We start from the raw sequence: 24,783 nt of genomic DNA on the forward strand, positions 1-24,783 counted from the left end.
TAAAAATTGAGTTCTGGGAAAGGTGAAAAATACATGTAAATTGTGAGCTTTCTCAATTTTTCATGAAAATAAGGAAAATTATTAGAGTAAAAGGTCCACTGAGCAAAGAAGTTTCCCTTATAATGGTAATATATAAGAAGAAACAGCTGATTACGCTTGGAAAATTTGGGCTGAAAATTCCAACAAGAATCTTTAATATAAAGTCCAATATATATCCTTTTCCATAAATCTGTTTTGTGAAAATAACAATTGGGGAAAGTTTGTGAATTTAAACTTTAAAGTAAAATTTGTTCGTCCCGAATTCTCACACTGGATACATAAACACTGTGTAATGATTCTGTTAGTTCACAATTAATGACCAGAACTTCCAGTTTATCTACAAGCCTTGCTATTTGACCTTTTGGCAGATTAAAAAAAAAATGGAATTAAAGATGTCAAATCAGAGACAGGTATTTATTTTCTGAAGTTGAAAGAAGCTTCCCGTTCAGGGCCCATTTGCATGTGCATGATTATTTTCATTTCCCAGTTCTCGACGAAGATATCCCACCACCCCCCGCCTATGCCCCTCCACCACCACCGGTGTTTGACCCCCCTCCGCCCCCCGAAGAGCCCCCCTCTCCCGGGGAACCCAAGGAGGATGTGGAGAGGTTGATCCAGGAGGGGCGCTTGACGCTGTCCCCGGGGGTGGGGCTCGAAGGCAATGATACGCCCAGTGAGTGTTCCTCAGGTGAGATGGCAGTTAATCTCTGTTTGTAAACAAAGTTTGTTTGTAAACAAACTTTAATCTCTGTTTGTAAACAAACTTTATCTCTGTTTGTAAACAAACCCCAAGTCATTTCTTCCAAATTATTCCACAAGTTATTTTTTTTCATCACCTCTCTTAAAGTACTGTGACTCTTTATTTAACCTTGCATAGTTGCATTAACTTTGCTTTAATATTGATATACTTATTGTTATACTTTCCTAACACAGCTCATTTTATTATGCATGAATGTGTTTAAAAGATTTTCCCTATTATGCCCTGCGTCTTTGATGTGTGTCCTCTTCATGATTGTAATCATTCTATTGTGATGTAAACTGTGTATGATATGATGTGACGTTTAATTTATCATCGTAGCCCTCTAAGACTGTCGATGTTTCATCTCTTATATGTATATTTATCGTAGCCCTCTATTAGGATGAAGATGTTTACTCTCTTCCGTGTCTATATATTTTTTTATTACAAGATACCTTTTTAAAGGAAAATGCCTCTTTTATTTTTAAGTGTTATGTGTTTCCTTCAGATCACTCAAAGTGAGAAGAAAGATTTTATGAATAATATCTTTAAAAAATAATGTAAATCCCTGAGGCATGATGCTGCTTTCAAAAACATTTTGTTTTAAGATTTGTGTTTGTATTCAGAGGCTTAAAGAATGGATGAATACCATCTATTATTTTACTTACATGTAGTTATTCTTAAGTTGCATTAACCGCAATAGTGTAGTTATTTTCAAGTTGCATTAAACACAGTATGCATGTTCTAATTATTCTTTTTAAAACTTGCTTCTGTTTTAATACGTGGTTGCTTATCATGTATGTTCCCACTTCTTGATGTTGATGTAACCTGAATGAGAAGCTACTGCGTTAGTGTAGAATGCTGTCAATATTTATTGCTCTACTGCTGCTCCAAAGTTGATGGCTACTAACATGAATATCAACAGTGTTTTCTGTAATCTTCCCTGATAACTATTCCCTTCTTTCTACTTACATTATAATCATAACCTTGTCATAACCATACTACCCTGTAATCACAACCGTTTGGCGATTTCAAGTTTGGTGCTGACCTTTTGGTGTTGGTGTCCAAGCTCATAGCCAGGGGTTTGATCGATCCCCGTAGAATTGGCAGAAGCAAGGAAAATTAGGGGATAAACAGGAGAAGAGACCTGTAAGAGAAGGGATTGTGACCACCCATTACCAACCCATCTTGGCCACACCCATTACCACCCCATCTTGGCCTCACCCATTACCACCCCATCCTGGCCACACACATTACCACCCATCTTGGCCCCACCCATTACCGCCCATCTTGGCCCCACCCATTACCACCCCATCTTGACCATATCCATTCCCACCCTTGGCCGCACCCAATACCAACCTATCTTGGCCACACCCATTACCACCCCATCTTGACCACACCCATTGCCAACCCATCTTGGCCACACCCATTATCAACCCATCCTGACCACACCCATTACCACCCAATCTTGGCCACACCCATTACTACTCCATCTTGGCCACACCCATTACCACCCTATCTTGACCACACCCATTACCACCCCATCCTGGCCATACCCATTACCACCCCATCCTGGCCACTCCAATTACCACCCCATCTTGGCCACACCCATTACCACCCCATCTTGGCCACGCTCTTACCACCCCTACTGACCACACCGATTTAACCATACCTGCACAGACATACAACAATTCACTGGCGTCACTGCCATCTTAACCAAACCCCAATAACTACCCCAATCTACCAGTAACCACACCCATTACCAACTATTAAAACTGCACCCATCTTGACCACACCCATAAATCACCTAATTGATAGGTACCTTAACAGAAGGTGTACATGTGTCCATTGACTTGTCCTTACAATCAAACTATCAAAGCAGCATTTCCTATCCCCTCATGGTTTCTTTATGAAGAGACTGGGGGATTCAAGGGTAAAAGGCCCTGAGACGGAAATTGGCAGCGAAAAAGTGGCTCAGAACTTTGCTAAGGTACCTACAGAACCCCCCCCCCCCAACAAATCCTTGCTAACCCCCCTCATGACTCTTGCACCCCCCGCAGACCTTGATCTAGCCAGTAGCCTTGGTGCCTCCGCTACCACTTCCAGCCTCATAAAAAGCATGGAGGACGCTTTTGAAGAAGCCCTAGCGATGGGCCAGGAATGTAAGTTGTGTGTAGACTGCTGCTTGCTGTGTGTTTACATTCAACTTTCATGTATGGGGCCCTGTTTCACAAACACTTGTAATTATGGTAACTCCCACTGTACCCTTGATTTTGATTGGCTGCTAGGATTCGCTACTATAACACAGGCAAAATAAAATATTATTTTTGGGGGCTACTTTGCACAACTTAATGCCTAAATCTGCAACACTCCTAAAACATTACAATGAATGGGGATTTCCAGGGCTTCTTTTTTGTGCTCTTTTGAGCATTTCGGGGGCTGAAGTGCCCCAGCCCCAGTGAAATTTCCCCCTGCTATAACACATGACAAAGTTACCACAATTGCGAGTTCTTTATGAAATGGCTACCTGTAGTTTGTAGTTTTTTGTCAAACCATCTCTGTGTTTTCTTGGATTGCAGTAGATTGTGTGATATATATTTGTTTATTTGTTTTACTATCAAAGGGCATATTGTTAAGAGGCCCTGTGTTTACTGCTCTAAAATCTGTGTCAAGTATCAAAAAACAAATAATGTTTATACCTTTTGCTACATATAGGAACTTGATTAACCCTGTTTTTTTTTTAAACAAATATATATTCAGGTGATGAGTAGGTTAAAGGAAGATTTTTGAGACGGGACAGGTCTTTCAGAGTTCTAACATTTTGATGATTTATGATTAAATTATGGAGTGATAGCTGACTTATATTTTCATATTGATGAAATGACGAAGGGGATTATTCTTCTTCTTCGAAGTGAGAGAATAAAAGCTAGAGAAAAACTAGTGATTAATGTGTCAAATCTGTGCTTTCTTTTGAGTAGGTTACTAAACATGACGGTTTGATTTATCTGCAGTGCGCTTGTTATGCTTTTTGCTTTAAGATTGTTGGTTTAAAGTCATTTTTAGTTACACAAATAAAATAAAAACGTAAAAGTTAGTAACTCCAAGTACAGCCAGGAGGCACATTGGTAAATCGGTTATGTTCAAACCTTCATAACGTTATACATGTACTTCAGAACGATTTGAACAATTCACATGTTCAATCTTGATAGAGATGAATCGTATTTTGTTTTTAACTTTAAGCAAAATCTCACATGATTCTTGTGCTTTCCACTATATTGGACTGTAAAAAGAAACAATTATTTTTAGCCATTCCAACTACCTGTTTCCCTCAGGACTACCATTATTTTATGATTATGTATCATATAACCCACCCAGGTAACAGAACTATTATTTGATCTAGGGGATGTGGTATTATTTGAACAGTAGTGTGATCAAAGACATTGCCTGGTTAAAGTCCATATATGCTGCTGGCATGGATGGCTCTTTGGACTTCTTTATTGACATTGTTCGTATGCATTATTTACTGGGGAACATTTCTTTCAGAATGCATACACTTTGGGTGGATCAACACTTATTCATTAGAGTCATTTTTTTTCTCTCTCTTTTTAACGAAAATTCAATGCCTTTTCTAATTTTAAGCTCGTTAGGCATTTTATTGACATTGTTCTTACTCAATGCTTACTGTGGAATGAATATTTCCTTCAAAATACATACATTTTTGAGGGAACAACACTCCTTTTCCTTTTCTTCTTTTTCTCTTAAGAAAAACTTAAGATTGTTTCTAATTTAGGTCTTTGGACCCTTGTACTGGCACTGCCCTTACATATTACTTAGAAGGATATTAGGATAATTCCGACAAGATGTATATATCTTGGGGGGGGGGGCAACATGATCGTTAAACAGTCTTTGGGCTGTGTTTCTCTTTATATTATCTCTCTCTCTCTCTTTAGACAAACTAAATGTTACGCCTACTTCAGACATGAATGAGCATGATTATTTTTGAGATACAAAATTTTCATAAAAGCGATTGGAAAACTAGATTGATGAAATGAAACATTAATCATTACATAGTTTGTGTCTTCAGAAGTTTTAACTTAAATACGTTTTTCTTCAAGATAATCATCTGTATGTCTTTATCTACTTTTAGAGCAATGCTATATGTTTTTCAGCGAAGAAAGATTGAATGAAATGAAACGAACTGAACTGAAATCTTTGCCAGAAATTTGGTAGTCACATTCAAAATGACTATCTTACAATGTCCATAAGATTATATGCTTGATGTCACATGATACAGAACCAACAAAATTATTTATGAGGGAATTAATTGATTAATCTTACAAAGAGTTACTATTGATCAGATCAATCATAACTCTATGGAAATCCATCAGTGTCATAATTTTTTCTACAGGAAATTTGCAAAATTTCCTTTGTAAACAAATGTGATCACACCAAATTGTCAAGAAATCAATGAATTTATGGATATACATTCATATCTAGAGTTTTTTTTTTAACAAGCATGCATTTTACATGTTGACTCTGCTGGCTTTCCATAGTTGTGATTGATCGGATCAATCGTAACTCTTTGTAAGATGGGGCCCTGGAAACATGGAGGATTGCTGTGCTCTCCGGGCCTCTATAACATAGAGCATAGCGATTGATCATATAGAGTCGATTTTTACAATTGATCATATACAATACTCTCAATGCAATCAATCGTACAAATGAGCCTGCCGATCAATCGCCAAGCTGTATGTTGCAGGGCCATGTTCAATAGAAATCCGGTAGGCTTTCATGAAGTTTTGATCGCTGATTTTTCACCGACAAGTGTTATAAGCTTCTAAAATGCTTGCATTTCATTGGATGATACCAAATTTGCCAGCAAAAACTCTGTTCGGATGTTCATAAATTGCTCCACTGTTCACATGGTTTGGCCATGCAACATCAGTTTCGGAGAAGAGGTATCCTCTGCCCTCCAGCTTGTATAGACCTTATGCATATGACATCATAATCTCATAGCGCCCTCCCTCAGAGGATATAGGAATATGTGTAAAGGGAGTTGTCAGAGATGTGGCAGTTGCAGATCACCAACGCATGCAAGGCAATGGCTTAGCCTCTAAAATGACGGCACAGTGACTGCAATGCATGAGGTTTATTGACAATATTGTTGGTTTGAATCACCTTTTAGTACAGTTAATGCATCATTTACCAGATTGTGAAACTTTACAATGAAAATTGATTAAAACAAGTTTTGTGTGTAATTGATGTGCCGTTTACACCAATTGTGTCACTTTTGTTTATTTGTTATGTTTGCATGTGTGTGTTTGCATGTTTTTAATCAGCATAGCACCATTATGTATCCACTGCATGTAAACCATTTGCTTTGCCAATAATCCTTTGCTTGCCTTTTAACACTTTCATTTTAAGGTGAGTGATAACTACTGCTTTATTTGTAGAACGTTGACATATAATTGATTAAAGCTGATATGCAGCTCCTAAATAATGTAGTGTTCAAATTTGTCTGAGACATGTTTACTGGTTGTTGAAAGGGATTGTTCAAGAAAATTGTTTAGCTCTTCTTTTGTTGAATAAAGTGAACAAAATTTCTCTCTGACTTTTGATGGAGGATGTGATTGATGGCTATATGTAGATATTAGGTAATTATAAAATAATAAATTGCATTTTATGTTATGAGTGAATCAGTTAATGAATACAATACATTTTAGTTTATAAAATGAATAGATCTAAAGAAAAATGTAATTTACAAAAATCAAAGGAAAGATTGACCAGAAATTAATATTTTTTAATATACATGTGAAAGTGAAGGAAAATACACTAAATTGAGTATGGTATATATCTGCCACATTTGGCACCTCATATCAGAGCACATAAATCACTTTATTTAGGAATCCATCAAGTTATGTGAATATAAACCCTTCTTCATGAACTTTTGTTATGGTGCTAAGAAAAGAAAACTCGATCCCCTTGGAAAATGAAAGAGTAGTGATGAAATGCCAAATCTTTTGTATCATTTTGAATTGTCAGACCTTTCAGATCATAAAGAGCTTTACTCTTAACCCCAAACATATTTGTACCAAACAATTACCGTTCTATTTTCCCCCCAGCCTTGGCTAGTGATGTCACAGCAGAACAAGAGGTCAGCGTGTCGGAGGTCAGTGTGGCCGAGGTCAATGCACCAGAGGTCGACGTGCCAGAGGTCAACGTAGCAAGTTTTAACCTATCAATGCCAGAGGATCCCGAGTCGGGGGAGAAAGTTCAAATAGATTCTACTCTGACCAATGAGATTGAGGATACCACAGAGCCTAGCTCAAACGATACACCAACCAACCAATCAGAACAAACGACAGATGACAACAAAGAAGGTAAGACAAAAACATTCCTGATCATGTCAAGCCCGATTATTCTAGCAGTGGCTTCCTTAAGTGTGTCAGTCTTGGTTATATCTGTATTTTGAAGTGGTTTTGTTTTGGTGTTATACTATACTTTGGTGCTTGTGAACTTTGTGATATTCCTATTTCCTAACAATCCTGATTTGGCTTAATAGTTTTTATTGTGTTTGGTTATCCCTTGTGTTGCCGTCATACTAATTTCTATCCTCATCGTTCATCTAATGTATGCTGTGAATAACATTTCTTACTCAAACTTTGCAATTCTACAAATGAAGAGCACATATTCTTAAAAAACAATCTCATTCATATCTCTAGATTTTCTCTGAATAGAATTTCTCTCAACTCTTTTCGCAGTGCACCTTTCAAATGAAACTTCCCTACTTATATTTCTTTTTGCAACATGAGAGAGATGTTCAAACCAAAACAGATTCTTCAAATAAGTGATAGGTTATATGAGAAGTAAACATTGATTTCATAAAGGGGAATAAAACCTGAAGTCCTTTAGATACATGTAGGTGCTTGTTCAACAAAGTTTCTTCAAGAATAAGAGAATTTGATTGAATTTCAAGCTGTACGGTGACTAATAGGATAATACATTTTATTATTGATGCATCCTATTATGAGATAAAAGCAACAGTCCTCAATATTACTATTACCAATCTCTTTACAAACATGAAAACAAAATATTACTGATGTGAAAATGTTAAATTTAATTCAATATTTGTTATGTTTGTTCACACTAAAGATGTAATATATCTAGAATATGTAATCAATATTTTTTTTTAATTTGATTTTAAATGTCGGACAAAAATTGAAATAAAAATGAATGCTAATAATAGGTAGGGCAACATGTATAATGTGCATGTTTAATCAAGTGTGATCTTTGTGCGTTAATGGTACATAATGACACAAAATACCCTATTAAAGATATTTTGTTTTAGTTGAAATACCTTTAAGTTAATGTTATTGTCAGTTTCATTTCTTGTTCCCTTTCTTCAAACCAGTATTAATGATTCCTTGTTTTTCACTTTCTCATTCCCTCCATAGATTAATGTAGCTTAAAGTAGTTGGGGCATTAGAATATCATCTACCATAGGAATTAGTATAATGGAACACAGATCACTTATAATCTGGCCTGTAAGGGTTGAAGCTAAGCTTGATAGAATACAAGAGTATATTATAAAGCACATTTATGTATCTAATTTAGGATTTATAACCATAGGACAGATCACATTTAAAACAAACGAAAAGATTACATTTCCTCACAGTCTAATAACTTTGAATTAGCAAATAGATATTTAATTACACATTTACTCTAAGAATAGAGAAGTTTCCATTGAAAAATAATTTCATGAATTTTAGAGCTTAAATGAATCTTAATAATGTAGTAACTTTAGGTTTTTGCAACACAACTAATCCATGTGTACATCACATGCAGATTGTTAGATTGATAGTGTGCAACGCTTAGAAATATTTGTATTAAGTGCTATATAAATGTTGCATATTATTATTGTTATTAGTTCTTTGGTGCACTCTGTATGCTGTTGTGCAGTAGAAGTGCCTTTTGTTTTGTAGATTAATATAGAGATAGGGCAGTTTATGTGCACCCATATGTCTTTGGATTGCATTAACGGTATCTACCTCTGAAAAAAAGCATGTGAACCACCCTCCCCCCCCCCCCTTCGTGAAATGATCTGTATCAAATAGCATGTTGTAAGTGATATCGTTAGGCAGTTTTAGTAATCCTATATGCATGCCATAGTCCATGCATGCTCCTTTCTTAGGGTACTTGTTACACCAGTGAAACTGACTCCGTACCGATCAAAGCTTTTATGTCCTTTCCTATGGCATACCATTAGTCGGTTTGGTGTCGGTTTCATCGTTGTGACGGAAGCTTTGATGTGATCCCCTCTCATTCTAAGGTTTCACCTACACCTCTCTTGATCTAGTCCTGTGATATCGATCATCACCACTATGTTTTCCTCTGCTTTCCGTTTTTAAGCTCTTTCTGTTGTGATTATGTTATCTCTTTTTTTTTTCTTTCTGGCATGCCTCCTTCCTCCTGCCCCTCCTCCTGACTGCTTTTAACCCTTCGCACCATCCCCTCATCAGCCCTCTCACCGCTTCTACTAACCTCTAACAACAAGCTTGATAGTGGGTGCGGTCTTACTAAACCATCACCGCAAGAAACGGTACAACTAACCACAGAATCCAGTAATGGACCTGTGAAGCCTGTTCCTAAACCTAGAAGTCTTCTGACTCCTCAGTCGTCCAATGAGAGCCTGTGTGGTACGTCAAGGGATCGCAGCGTGAGCGATGTAAACAAAGATCCAGGTGTCCCTGTACCAAAGCCAAGGATCACTAGGTTCTCCTCTGATCCGCAGCTTGGCTCGCCCAGCGAAGAGAACAATGATGCTCCTAAAAAGATCACCAAGCAGATTTCTGTTGATCAGATCAGTGGGCGATACAAGAAGAGAAAAGCTCCAAGACGTCCACCTCCGTTGACTCTTAGCTTGGACAATGGAGATTCTTCATTGAGTTCTCTTCAGTCGGCTTTCTTGGAAGCATTTAAGAAGCAGCATGTCAGCAAGGTTGCAACTGCCCCGGTTCTGAGACACAGACCCATAAGACCTCCTCCGCTGCCTCCTACGTTCAGGAAAGATAGAAGTTCATCCACCACTGATGTAAAGTCTGTCAAATCAGTTGAGATCACTTCCAATCTGAAGAAACCACCTGCAACCCAGCAAGTAGAGACTAGCAATAACCCTCAAGAAACGTCCAAACCAGTTGCTCCTGCAAGAAGAAAAAAGAAGAAATCCTCGGGTTCTATGAGTGATCAGGTTTCATCACCACAGAAGGTGGCAGTAGAAAGTGCACAGATGTTGCCAACCCCAGCCATTCGAACAAGAAAGTCTTCAGAGAAGGCTCAGAGTGAGTCAGACAATAAAAAAGATGGCAAACCCTCTCTGACGAGTCCAGGCTCTCATCAAAATCCAAACATCTTTGAAGTTGAAGTGGAGATTGTGGCTCCCCCTCGGCAAGCGAAGGAAGATGAACTCTCTCCCGTAGCCCAGGGATCGACTGGAAAAACAGCTGGTGAAGAATCAACTCTCGATCTTAATACCAGTACAAAGGACAGAGGTGCAACATCCAGATCAACAGAAGAAAAGCCTGTAGAAGTCAAATCTCCTGTTGATCAAACCGTGCCCGACTCAGAACCTGATCAACCAAACTCTCTCAGTGGTGAATTGGAAGGCACACTCAAGAACCGCCTGATGCTCCTTCACCAGTCAATGAAGTTTGATGATAGCTTTGACACCATCGATATCAACGATGATGTCTTCCTCAATGACACTTTCACCGACCCTCCGTCCGAACCAGATGCCCACAGTTCAGAGCAATCGACCACTTACCCGGAGTCTGCAGATGCACAAGACAAGAAAAAAATGATATCCTTATGGCCAGAGGATGTGAAAGAGAAAGGGATGGAGGACGAGATATCTTCAGGTTTCAGGAGCGAACTCATCTCGTCAGAGGCAGTGGTTGTGGAGAATATCCCCAATCTTTCTTCATCTCCTGTCATTCCTAAAACCAAAGGTCAGCCTCTTTATATCATCTTCTCCTAATTATTTTATTTCAATTATCAGTCAAACTCTTTTATCCTTGCGCTCTCCAAATCTCTTCATTCATTCGCACAATGGTCTGTCCGCAGTTGTCATTTAGCATAGAAGATGTTCTCACTTTCAAGTTTCTCATTGATTCTTTCTTTTAGTTTCGTGAAAGCAATCCGGTATTTATTGAGAGCCCTTGTTAAATATCTCAGTTTCTAGTCATATTATATCTTCCCTCTTAAACTATTCAATATATATTAAGATTCAGCTTGATAATGATCCCGCGATATGCTTCCTAACTCTTATATTCAATTCTTATTCAGTCTTCATCTGCATGCTATTCTGTAATCAATCATTAAATGTTGTATGGGATTTCAGGTTCCTCTAATCCTGCCATTAACAATTTTGAAATTTTTGAGCTTTCAAATCTGTATCCATTTTTTCCTGCATGCTTTTGATTATAATTATATCAATTATTTGTATTTGCATTATATCATCGCATCTTTTAGGGTGGTGGTGGTGGTGGTGGTGGCGGAGATAGAATATATACAAGTACACTCCAAAATATACAAATATTCATGGTGTATAGTATGTTGTGAATTTTAGACATAATGGTTGAGCTATACATGTACTTTGATTAATTAATTAATTGACGAAGAATTTATTTCATTTCAAATTTTCAACAATGAAATTTGCAAATTAAGACGAAATTTAATACAATATAATGAAATGAAATGGCTACCTCCTGGAAAGCATAGCTTGTTAATGAAGATTCCCTTCAATAAAAGAGTAAGTTACATATTAATACAAAATTCAATTATACAATATACAAGTCAATGATATTTTGGTTCATGTATGACAAAATATAAATGTTTGTTACTTGTATTGATAAGCTTTTCATCATATTCTCCCCCAAAAAGCGAATGGTGATAAAAAAATTATTAGACAATGTGGGTGATATCTTCGTTGAATCCATTTTGATGAACATGCACATGCATATATCTTTGATTTCAATTTCAATTTTCAAATTTCAATGTCGATTTCAAATCTAATTTCAATTCCATTTCAAAGTCCAATTCCATTTCCAATTTCAATGTTAATGCAAATTCCAATTTCAAATTCAATTTCAATTCCATTTTCATTTCCTATTCCAATGTCAATGTCAATTTCAATTTTACCTTCAGTTTGATTGGATGCTTCTGGCTGAGGGTACTCTGTAGCAGTGAATTTTATTCGAAGTGTACTTAAGAAAAATGATAGAAAATTTGGAAATACCAGATTTTAACATTATTCTCTTCTATCTTGCTATTCTATTTCCTCTATTCTTGCTACATGCATTACAATTGCTACTTGCACTTTATGCCCATTTTGAAGGATACAAATTTAAAGTGAATATTAGATCTGGCAAACATGAAATAAAGGTTCTTTTTTATTCTCTGGAATAAAAAGGGGAAAAAAAAGTTTGACTAGCAAGCAAAAAAATAAAAGAGAGAAATTAAAAAAGAAAGTGATTTTGGTCACTGAGAAATAATTGCAAAGTAAACAAAAAAGGTAATAAAGGCATTTCGCTTCAAAATGAAGGTGATTTGGGCCAAATCTCTACACAATAGTTATAGCTCAGTCACATTTCCCCTACGATGGCCCTACGGCGAGTCAAAAACAGCCGTTATAACATTTTTTGAACCAGCTACATATAGGTTTGAATAAAAATGAATAAAACGGCTGTTTTCGACTCGCCGTAGGGGAAATGTGACTGAGGTATTATGTAACTCTATTTCAAGTCATAAATAGAACAATAAATGTTAGTTGATTTATTTAGTCTCTCTGAAAATGTTAGATTCCCTCGTTCTTTATTTTCTTACTTTAATGACTTCTTCCAAAAATATAATTTAACATTTAAGCATAGTCTTACCATTATTATAAGGCTTGCAAGTTAAAACCGTCTAGGTTAATCTAACCCATTAATGTGTGCCTTATTTAATTTGCTTTACAGATGCTTCTACTACTGACATAACAGAGAAAAGGGCGGCCATGACTAAAATGATGAAACTAAGTTTGGACGAGGATAGTAAAGAGACTACTAGTTACTCCCCAACCCAAGGGGAGGAGTCTGAGAGTATGTTGGAAGAGAAATCTTTGGTTGCCTTGTCAGGGTCGGTCACGAGAGAAGTACTTAATGATCAAACGTTGCAGGACAATGATGATAAGGCCGAAGATGCTGTTGAAGAATCTCTTAGTTCGGATAAAGAGAAAGATAAAGAAGAGCCAGGGGATGTTGAAGAAAAGAAAGTGGAAAGGAAAGAAGATGAGGAGAAGGTTGTTGGAGAAGAGAAGAAAGAGGAGAAGGAGACGGAAGAGACAAAGAAACAAGGTGAAACGATAGAGGCAACTGCCAAAGTGGAACAGCCCACCATGGAACAATTGACTGAACAATATAAACAACTCCAGCAACAGATGGCTCTGTTGCAGCAACAGTTGGCACTGAATCCTACCTCAGCATCTCCTGCTTTGCAGGTGAACCCGTACCAGACGCAGCAAATGCAACAGATGCAACAGCAGATCATGTTGCAACAGCAGATGCTGATGCAGCAACAGGCGATGGGTGGGTACGTCATGGTACCCCAGCCCAGCGGGGGCGTGATGATGCCTCCGCAGCAGATGATGTACACTCCTATGGGTATGCAGCCCATGCCGCTCTATGGACAGGTCACACCGCCTCAGGTCGCGCCCACTCCTGCCGTTGACCAACACGATTCCCCAGCTATAGGCTCCTCGCCTAAGACAGTTGGAGATGAAACCGATTCTGGCACGAAAGAGGAAACTAAAGAAGGTGATAAATCCACTGAGGTTTCCCCACAAGAAACTCCATTAAAACCTCAGTCTGATACACAGGCTGCTCCTAGTGGCAGACGGAATGTCTTTGCCGATATCCTCAAGAAGAAAAGCGCTCCTAAATCCACCTATGTCCTGTCCGCTCAACGAGAGGCTCAAAGACAACGTAGTGACTCCAACTCATCCCTTACCTCGACATCGTCCAAAGAAGGCACGGCTTCGGCATCTCTCTCCGCCGACACCACTAAGCTTGAACTTAGAACTGAATCCATTCCTCCTATCAACGATTCCCCCGTCACCAATGGTCTTTCACCCACCTCATCCGAGCCTTCCTCTTTAGAGGATACCCCAACCTCCCCATCCATAGCATCACCCTTGTCTAACAACACTTCCCCTAATGAAAGCAATAACAATACCAAGACAATGACGTTAAATACCGAGATGTCGCCGTCCGTTTCTACGAAGGAAGCGACTTCACCACCGGTCGGTAGCCAAGGAAGCAAGAAACTGCCTCCGAGTGTCATGCCCAAACCTCAGAAAGGACCGCGTCCGTTCAGACCAGCTTCCATGTATGCAAAGGTGCCGGCACCAGAGACTCAGGAGGGATACTCTTCGTCGCATGTGAGGAAAGTCACAGATCTCAGAAGTGTAAGTATTCTATCTTGTTGACAGTGAACCCTAATACAAATGCTTGTAATAGTATATGTAGTGATGGCTAGTGCATGATAATGATAGGCATTTATATAACGCCATCTATCTAGAAAAATTATCTAGTCTCTTCAGAAATATTCAATGTGAAAGCCTATCGTAGCTGCAGCGTATGCAAAATGTTGAATATGTCAAAATACAATAACAGATGATATTTAGTGATAAATCTCCAATTGATAGAAGAATAAATGAAGAGAGAAATTCTTCAAAACCACTAAATTGAAAATGCTATGAAAAGGAAATTTTGTAACAATAGTCAAGGATTCTGAGTTTTTACTTCCTTTCTAAGCTATTCTGAGGCAGGCTTTAAAAATCTGTGATGAAATACCCCTTCACAAGTGACGGAAAAAAGAAATTGATAGGGGAGCCCCTAACATTCTGGCATGTTGTATGTTTCCAAGAAATTACTGAAGGAAAAAATCCAACAATATTGATGCATACAATCTTATTTATGCTTGTAGTATATTGATAGTGAAGCTGCTTTTGATGTCAAAAGTACTAAGCTCTGTGCAGAGCTCACAAATACATAATCCTCATATATATTTCTTTACATATAGATGGATATTTTCATATGTTTGCATGTTTTTTGTATGCATTAATACATTCTGATAGTACCATCATATTCAATGAGTAGTCCTCGTTATCAAGTCCTCATTCTCAATCAATAAATCACCAGATGCATGAGTGGATTTGAATATTAGAGAAGCAGAATTTTAGTGCTTTTCCGCAGAAAGATTCTATCATATTAATGAAAAAAGTGATTAATGCTAAAATTTTGTTCATTTTCACATATTATGGAATATGGATTATCCATCAGCAGTAAATTACTATTTATCTTGCAGAATTAAAATTAAATTAGACTTAAACGAAAATGCTTTTCATCACTCCTAGATGGATTTTTATTATTACTCTTTTTTTATAGAATTAGTGAATTATAATCTTCCATGACTCCTTATTGAATTATTATGTATAATAATATTAGTGAATTATACTCTTGAATATACATTTATATCCATATTAGATGATGCATAAATTGTTGTGGATGCAATCAATACTGTAGCAAATAGAATATTGCAATTAATTGCATGAAACCATTTATCTTACATGTATTCAAAATGACAAGTTTGTTCATTTGCAGTAAATTAACAAGCCACTTTTTCACTTTTAATCTAAATTTGAAGTGCATTGCCTTTTTTAAAAAATCATTAAAGAATGTTTATATGCAATTGTTGGTACAGGGATTTGAATAATGGTGAAGACAAGTCTGAAAAAGGGTAGGTAAATAAAGAGTTTTTTAAAGCACTTTTCGCCTGCCATCTTTTCTGCTAGACTCAAGCAAAGCTCTCATTTTCAAGCTGAACATGTCATCTCTTAGAGCAGATTGTTTTTATTTTATTTTTTGGGAGTAAGGGTAGGTGTTTGGGTTAAAGTAATATTAGCTGCATGTTTGTTTAGAGATAGGCTTAATATCTTGAAGATATTTTCAAATGAGTACTTTTCGGGAGCTGTATGACACGATTCAGAAATTCCCTGTATTCAAAACATGACAATTACTCCGCAGAAATCACTCGAGTGTTTATATCTTTGATTTCAGTCTCTCTAAGAATATTCTGCCATGACCTTTTGGAACTGAATGTTCCCTCTACAAATTCTATATGTATGGCAATCACAAAATTCCAACTGTGAAGAAACAGTTATCATTAGAGCGTTATTTTTGTCTTGATTTTATTATTAATTAGTAATTTTCAGAGACTCTTTCGGAACTTGAACGGGAAGGTTGTGGAGCAATGTCATATTTTGAGGAGTAGATATTCCTGGATTATTCTTGGTTTAGTGGCAGATCCAGGGGTGGGGCACATCCGGCACTTACCCCCCCCCCCCCCCCTTTGAGAGCCATAATCAAAAATTTAAATGTAAATATACCATACTTACACAACTGTGCCCCCCCCCCTTTGAAATTGTTTTTTTCTTTTTTTTTGCTTGTCAGATTTTCCTGTTGAAAATGTGCTCCCCCTTTTTGAAAATCCTGGATCCGCCCCTGTGTATGTTGACTGCTTAATGAGTATGACAGAACTCTATTTGCTTAACTGATTGAGAAGGCAGAGGGGGGGGCACTTGTCACATACAATTAAACTCGCCATAATATTGACCACACCTCATTAGGTAGTACACACCCAAAGAGATGCATATTATTTCCCTTTCATATCCACAACCTAAAAGGTATCAATCCCATCTGAAACCCTGTAGATTCATATCAAGAATACTCTTTGGTTCATTCAGCAAGACTATCCATGATTTTTTGTGACTGGAAATGGGGGGGAATTCACTTTTCGAAATAGTGTGCTTATAATATTCCTAGTGCTATTCTTATAACTGAACCTTAGCACACGTGCAACATTCTCTTAAAACCAAACAAAGAATTATAGTCCATACTTCCATCAAATGTTATCTTGTATCTGAATTATCCAATCTTCATTTAAAGAAAAATAAGTGTACCACAGTTCAGATTTAAATTCATTCTATGCTCATATCATTTACTCTGCATTTCTGAACAAAATGAATGTTTGGTTAATTTTTCGGGAAAGAATTATCTGCAGGTTTAAAACAAATTTGTAGTTCATGAGTTTGTGATTTCTATTCCATGAAAGTGTTAAACTAGTCACTGCTATAAGTATCTCCAATACAGGGAAGGCTTATATTTGATACCTTAAAAGAATCATAGTTGTTACCTGCATGCGATAGATTTCGTTAGTGAGAAATTTTTGTAGCAGATATAGGAGTAGTAGAGGCTCAAGTAGAATGTAGTCAAATGGTGATGTAAATGTAGATTTAGAACAAAATATTTGATCTATAGTTAAGAGACCTAGTCGACTTTGCATGATTCAATCTTTTTTTTGTTAGTCAAATTTTCTGGTCAAGTCAAAAGAATATTTACACCGGGGAGGGAGGGGGGTGGCAGCGTTTCATAAAGCTGTTCGTAAGTTAAAGAGTGACTTTAAGAACGATTGGTGATTCTTTTTTGTGGTAAATGATATTCACCATCAAATGTTTATTGGTGATTATTTAGTGCGTAAGAACTTAGGTTTTCCAGTCGTTCATAAAGTCACTCTTAACTTACGAACAGCTTTATGAAACGCCCACTAGCTAGAGCAGGGAAAAAATTAATGATTTCTTATTTCTGGGGCTAATTTCAAGCTCACAGCTCAATTTTGCTACATTGTATTAGAGTTTGCAATGGACCATATGTGAATTTCAGGGGCTCTCTAAGTTTTCCAGGGCTCTTTAGGGCATTCGGGGGGGGGGGGGGGGTTTGCCAAGAGTCCCCGTGTAATTTTTCCCCCGCAACAGAGTAAACCAGACCAGGGGAGCGTTTCATGAACATATTTGTCTGGCAGGTTGTCAGATCCTTCATCTTGCCTTGATTTTGATTGGCTGAGAAGCACTGTTACTATGGTAACTGTCGGATAAAACGGGACTTGTCTGATAAAATGTCCGACAATCCGACAATTCCTCTTGTGAAACGCTTCCCTAAAATCATTTTATTCTTTTGTTCCTTCTTAGATAAGGCCAATCAGATTTCTCTGATGCTGAGAGATTTGACCAAGGCAGAATTACCTGTAACTTAATTAGACTGTATAAAATCTCCTTTTTTCAAAACTAATCCATTGGTTAAGAAACCAGAAGGTCCCTCTGTTAAGTTTATAGGATAAATCTTCATTACTCCTATTGTATAAATTTTAAAAGTACTAGTATTCCTTGCTCAGATATTGAAGTTTAACTATAATGCCAATATATATACATATCTTACAATAAAATGTTAATTCTAGGGTTTTCATAAAGCGCTTCCATGGCTCTAATTCATGCAAAAATTAGATATTACACTTGCATTCCATCTTATTTATAGGATGTGGACGTCAGTGGACGGAAAATAGCATATAAAATTGCATTGGCATTTTTTCTTTCTTTAATACTAAAAGGCTATGGGGATGAATTTGATAAGTGTTGTTTAAAAAGTGTTTTACAATTTGGGGCACTATATCTTGATCACTTATTATTAATTTCCTTAGGTGTTGAGTTGCAATTGTTTCCACGTTTCTTCAAGCAAATGATATTATTTTTTTTCAGTGTTGTGGTGTGCATTGAGCGATTTCTTATCAAGTTCTTGGTTTCATTCTATTTTGAATTTTTTTGCAAATTTGATATCAGGATCAAATTTCTGTTTGATGCATGTGGCCTTTTCCTTTTCTTTCCATAAACTTTAGTAATGTTTGCATGGTACAGAGATTAATTATTTTTTTTGAAGTGGGGGATCTTTAATGATACTTTTTGTCAAGTTTTGCATGACCTTATAAAAGACTGCATAAGACAAGTCAATTGCTCTGAATATTATTTGCCTTTTTATTCCTTTCAAGAGTTTTCTTCGGCTTTATATTTGTCTTCTGTTCATATTATCATTAAATTTGGAGAAGTACCAATCAAAAGCTTAAAGCATGTCTGCAGTAAAGAGCTGTTTTTATATATCATTGCATTAAATTAAATTGCACCACAATTTTTCCCCATCTTTTGTATTAAAAATATACCAATACTGTAAATTGGAAACAATATGATCTTATTTCTTTTAAAACATGGTTTATGGTTAAAAGAAAATAATGTACAGTAGTAAGGTGAATTCAAAGCAAGTTGTTTCTTAAGTGTAGACCCCCCCCATAGGCGGCGGAAGCGGGGGGGGGGGACGATCCCCCCCCCCCCAATTTTTTGTTGATTACCTTTTTTTTTTTTTGCTTGTCAAAATTTGTTTGTCGGCCTCCCACTAAAATGTTGGTTGAATATATAACTTTTTTTTTTTTTTTTTTTTGCTTGTCAAAAATTTTTGGTGGTCCCCCCCTAAATTTTTTTACTTCTGCCAATGCCCCCCCCCCTCCACCTTAATATACATGTAAAATGCACTGAGTTAAGGTTCTAACATTGAATTATATTATCAAACAAAGTATTAATTTGGCAGTATCATTAGGAGCGTATAAAGATTACATTCAAAGAAGAAAGTCGACTTTGATTATTCATTTGCAAGGCCAATCGTGCTGTAAACATGTTCAAAGACTACATGTATATGTGCTATAAACACGTTCTTATTTCAAGGAACATACATGTAATTTTCCCCAACTTGTATCAGAGAGATGAGTGTTCATTTCCTTTTACAAGTGGAAGCAATTCATGTTTTGTTTTGAATTAAAAAAAGAAACGGTGTTCAAAACTTTTCCTAAAATGTTAATCATAGATCCCATTGTACAATGGAAACTCAATGTAAATGATTCTAATACATGTATGCATGTACAGTATATTTTCTCAGTAAAAAATTACGGAAGTATTAAAAGTATAAGTTATTTTTCTGCCATATTTGTTTTTTTTTACTGTATATGCAACAATATATTTGTTCTGAGAAAAGTGATTTTTAAGTCAAAGATAAAAAAAATTATTTCAGAATTTGATAATAAAAAAATGATTCCAAGTATGTGGACCAAGTGTGCAATTTTTACAGGAATATTGTACTATTCTTAGAAAAATTTTGTTATTGAGTTTCCAGTGTGTAAAGCCTGCTTATCCTTTAAAACCTGCATGCAAATGCTCATTGATATGTCACCATTCACATCTCTAGATGCACAAGTCATAGATCTCAGTCTGATATCATATTTTGGTGGAGTCAATTTTAATTTGTTTTTATTTGAAAAGTGAAAGAAATCATGTTTTCTTTCATAATTTTTTTTATTTGGTTTTATATGCAGCTTTAATAATTCTGATTTAACTGCTATCATTTGATGTTAATGGTAGGTGAACGCAGAGGGAAAATGTGAGCAATTAATATTTAGGACTAGGAGTTCATTTGATGTCATCTAGGCTGGGTTTTTTTTCTCCAGGCATCAGTATTATGCTATGCGCATGCAAGATTTTTTTTTTTCTATTCTAAATTTGGTGGATTCATTTTGCATTTACAATTAACTGAACATGCATCCTTTTCAATAAGCTATATAGTAGGCCTACAAGTGAATCATTTTTTTTATATACAGTCTTTTAATAATAACAATATTCTTACAAAATGAAATTCGCTTTCGAAGTTGACTAGGAATTTAATTATACAATATCATACATATTTTTTCAACGAGCATGCCTTTGGTAAGTATATACAGGAAACAAAATTTAGTTCATTCTTTGCAGTGCATGACCACATTTGCAGTGATTTGCTCTTCTTTTTTTTACAATCGTTGATAAATTAAACATTTTTTATTTGTATTTCCTTCTTTGAATTTGCTTTAAATATTTTGATCGTTGGCATGAAATGGAAGATAGAACTAGCATTAATAAGAGTTTTTCTCTATAATAAATAATATTGTTTTAAGTTTACAGCCAGTGCATAAAAATATAATTGCTAGCATTTCATTTTAGATTTTGGCAATGGGGAAGGGGAGGAAGGGGGGGGGGGGCGAGGTTATAGAAAATAAGTTGACTGGGAGCTCTAATTGTATTTGCTCAGAGTAAAAGATCATGGATGTATTTTTAAATCTTCATTCTTATTTTTCTTTCAATGCTACCATACAGATGTTCATGCTTGGGAAGTGAAGATGCTGCCTCTCATAAGATGTGAGCAAACGGAAACCACAAAATTCTAGCACCACATTTCCTTTGGAACTTGCCTTAGAAAACGGTTCATTGACACTCGTAGGAGATACATTGCTATTGAAGAAGAAGACACTATTGACCTTATGGATGTCATCAGCAGCTTAACAACCGGTCAGGACACCATGTTAGAGGAAAAACTATGGTCGTGCCAAAGCACCTTTTACCTGTAACGCCATCGCCGGGCAGGCCACACGGCCGTAGCATCCCAGTATTTGCTGCAATTTTTTCAAAGGCATGCATACATTTATCATATGTATACATTCATTAATTTTTGTGAGATTATGTGAGTTCATCCACCACGATTCTGCAAAACTGTCTATACGCATTAGAAGAACAAGTCTTTGTCTCTATTAAATCTCACAATGCAGCAAAAATGCATTATTTTAGAAAGATTTTGAGAAGTATATAGTCTGAACTTGATAAGAATTACACATGTAGCATGTGAATGAATATCCTCTAGCAACTACTTTTGTCCTCTAAGTGAGGGCGCACTTCGGTCTCTTAGGCTGTGTGATATCATGTGCATAAGCTGTTTTCAGAGAATGATTCCCTTGTGTGCATAGAGATTTCTGATGAGGTTCCACTGTAGCATAACCTTCTAGCAACGGAGGTTTCCCTGCAAAAGCTGGGTCCCGGCAAAAAGCTGAGAAAACATTGCTCATATTGATGTTATACAGACGTTTCAATTAATATAAAGTTGGTAAAATGTAAATGTTGGTGTCAATGTTATATTTTGAAGTCTATGGCATATTTTTTCTCCCATTTCTTAAAAAAAAATCTGATTAGATTATAAAGTAATCTAAAGTTGGCAGAATTCTGAAATATCTATCATTTGGAATCTAGCTGAGGTAACATACATGTAACATATGTCAAAATTTACTGAATCTTTAAATGTAAGTACAGACTGTGTATTGTCTGACAATCTAGGCTTTAATTAAAGCCAGTTTGGCCTTTTTACAATGCAACAATTCGTTTTCAAAAGGATTTCTTGTAAAGAAATGTTTACATCGGATGTAATTGGCATTTTTTTCACTGATTTTTTTATCAAAGTGGCAAAACATGTCACCTCCGTCATTCCTTGTTTCGTCCATGTTTTCATGCTGGTGCAGGGATGCCAATTGTTCCTTTCTTTGCGTATTTTTTGTTGTTGCTATGAATATGACATTCCTTTTTGGGGGGATTTTCTATCTGTGTTCCTTATTTCGGCTATTTATCCAAGGCAATACTTTTTAAACAATTATTATGAAGTATGTGCCGTATTTATATATTATTCACGACCTGCTTTTCATAGCATCAGAAATTTGTTCGGTTTTGGGACCTGCACAGTCCTTGAGAGTGACCAGGCACATGGATCGATCTTGCCCCATACCTCTTCTGTTGCTAGCTTTGCGGCTTGCAATTTTGACAGAGAATTTAAAAAAAAAAAAATCTGTCAGTTTCTGTCAGAATTTTTTTTTTTCCTCCTATGAAACCTTTTTTTTATTTTTTAAGAAGGTCGGCATCTCTGCTGATGTCTTATTCCCCTCTGTGCCGTGCATAATCTATGAAGTCGGATGATGGACTCCCAGAGACCTTTTACACTAAGAAATGGGTTTGATCTTAACTAAAAAGAAATAATTTGCAAGTCCCTAATATACACTTATCATTTGTTGTAAATCGAGTTGCGATTGATTTTTTTAGTTGCGTTTGATAGCAACTCTTTATGCAATGGACCAATCAACTTTACAATCTTCAGGGCTCCATAACACAAAGCAAAGTAATCAATTGTAAAGCATATATCTACGATCGATTCCATTGACTTTAGTGTACAATCGATTGTAAAAATTAATCGTGGAATAAGTCACGTAGCTTTATGTTACAGCGCACTAGTAATTTATGAATTCGTGTGCAAGTACTTGGACCCAGATGAAAATGTTCTGATGCTAACAAGTGAGAAAAACACAAAACAAATTTGTGCAGATATTTCTTTTTTGTTATTAAGCGAGATCTTGAACATTGTAATCATGTCTGTGGAAAATACAGTACAAAAATAGATGTGAAGAATTTATATTTCTTTATTCAGACGAGATGTATTCATTCTATCTGTATAATTTATCATGAATGGTGTTTTTAACTGAGTATTCCAACTATAAAATATAGTTAAGACTTTTGTCTTAAAGTGATTCATTGATGAAGATTGTTGTCAGAAGGCTGCCTTGCATTTATGAGAGTAGATTGAAATCAAGCATAAATCATTGTTTTTTTATAGAGCATTGAGTTAAATATGAATGTTTTAAGCACCTTGATTTGAGAGAGACCAAATTGAGTTTGATAATGTGGCCTTTTTTGTATTCATCCTAGAGTAATATAAAATACAATTGAAAAGCCAGCCCCCAAAGAGAAGAAATATGAGATTGCAATGAAGTGGATCTAACTAGTTCAAATTTGTTGTGTTGGTGCAAGAACGCCTTTAACACCACATGATGCATGTAAAGACACCCTTAACAGCACACATAAGTGCATTGCATAAGGGCATTTCTTTACCGATGCAATGTGCGAAAAAAATTTGCTAAGGGTGTTCTTGCACCGACACGACAAAGTGTGGATTCATTCCAAGTTAGACCCCTGTTACACATGCATATCAAAGTGGACTGAGGCTGCCTCCAGAGGCGACTTAATATATGTGTATTTAGTGTGAGACTCCAGAGCTGACTTTGACAGCCGTCACTTGTGTAAAAGGTGTCCTTAGTTGTTTCTTGAACGACCAATTGTCATGTCGGATAAGAATATCTATGAAGACAAACTAGTGAAATCGCAGTTGTTTCAAACGGTCACGGATCCAGCTAGATTTTGAGCTGCCGACTATTGTGCAAAAACAATATGGCCCCCAAAATGGTATGCTATTCCGGCTGGATCCAGTTTCAAGTGGATTTTGTAAAGTAAGAACTACAGCTGGATTTTTGGAGGTGTGATACCTGTTTCAGTGGGCCAACAGCTTGACTGCTAACTAAGGTCGATGAGAAACTACTGGGATTGCTTCACAAAGATTTCAGTTACTAAAAATTGCTCTAAAATTCCCAGTTGCATGGGGTGAATAACACTTCACTATACTGGTCAGATCATGCTTATATTATAGGATACGCTCTACTGGGCACAAAACATTTAAATTGTGTGTTAAAATATCATATGCATGTTGGATAGAACAACAATGCACTACTGTATTTTGAGGCTATCAGAAACACTAAAGAGTTATCCAAAAGGTCAAGTGTGCTCGAAGTTACACACTTTTCTCTTGTGTGTGAGTGTGCATGTGCGTGTTGTTTCTTATGTGTTTGTATGGTCCAATATACTTTTAATTGTGTCATGGGGTACTTTTCCTTTAGCTACAAGGTCGTGTGTGTGGCAGTATACAACGAGCTCTATCTAGTTCTTTTATGTCCATGGTTAGCACTTGCGCATGACATTGAGTCGGACTTATCTCTGTGAAGCACCTCCAAAGTGAATTTTTTTTTTTTGTGAAATGTGAATTTGGATTGAGCTGCCTTTTTAAGACTTGTATTCTATAGGCCTTACTTGTGTATTCTTGATTTTTTAATTATTCTAGTGAAAAAAAAATCATTTTAAGTTTATTTCCCTTGTAATTCACATGGATCTTTCACAAATTCAATACATAAATGCTGTATTTTGATCATTTTTGTAACACGATTTTGAGTGGTATTTGCGCAACAGTATATCTTTGTATATGATATCACTGTGTGATCACTCCAGGACAGATTTGAGAAATAAATAAATAAGGATT

At 36.4% G+C, this 24,783-nt stretch overlaps 1 protein-coding gene across 1 annotated transcript in view; it reads left to right on the forward strand.

Annotated features, from left to right (window-relative positions):
- LOC129274971 (mucin-2-like) overlaps window positions 1-23,379 on the forward strand; it is a 43,118-nt gene extending 19,739 nt beyond the window's left edge. Inside the window, exons 8-13 of the mRNA XM_064108961.1 lie at window positions 527-727; window positions 2,836-2,937; window positions 6,898-7,155; window positions 9,295-10,779; window positions 12,787-14,273; window positions 20,925-23,379. Of these exons, the coding sequence (XP_063965031.1) occupies window positions 527-727; window positions 2,836-2,937; window positions 6,898-7,155; window positions 9,295-10,779; window positions 12,787-14,273; window positions 20,925-20,945 (3,554 nt within the window). The 3' untranslated portion in view covers window positions 20,946-23,379. The remainder of the gene's footprint in view (window positions 1-526; window positions 728-2,835; window positions 2,938-6,897; window positions 7,156-9,294; window positions 10,780-12,786; window positions 14,274-20,924) is intronic.
- The last annotated feature ends 1,404 nt before the right edge of the window (window positions 23,380-24,783 follow it).

This window comes from Lytechinus pictus, chromosome 13, assembly GCF_037042905.1.
Source record: "Lytechinus pictus isolate F3 Inbred chromosome 13, Lp3.0, whole genome shotgun sequence".
Lineage (NCBI taxonomy): Eukaryota > Metazoa > Echinodermata > Echinoidea > Temnopleuroida > Toxopneustidae > Lytechinus > Lytechinus pictus.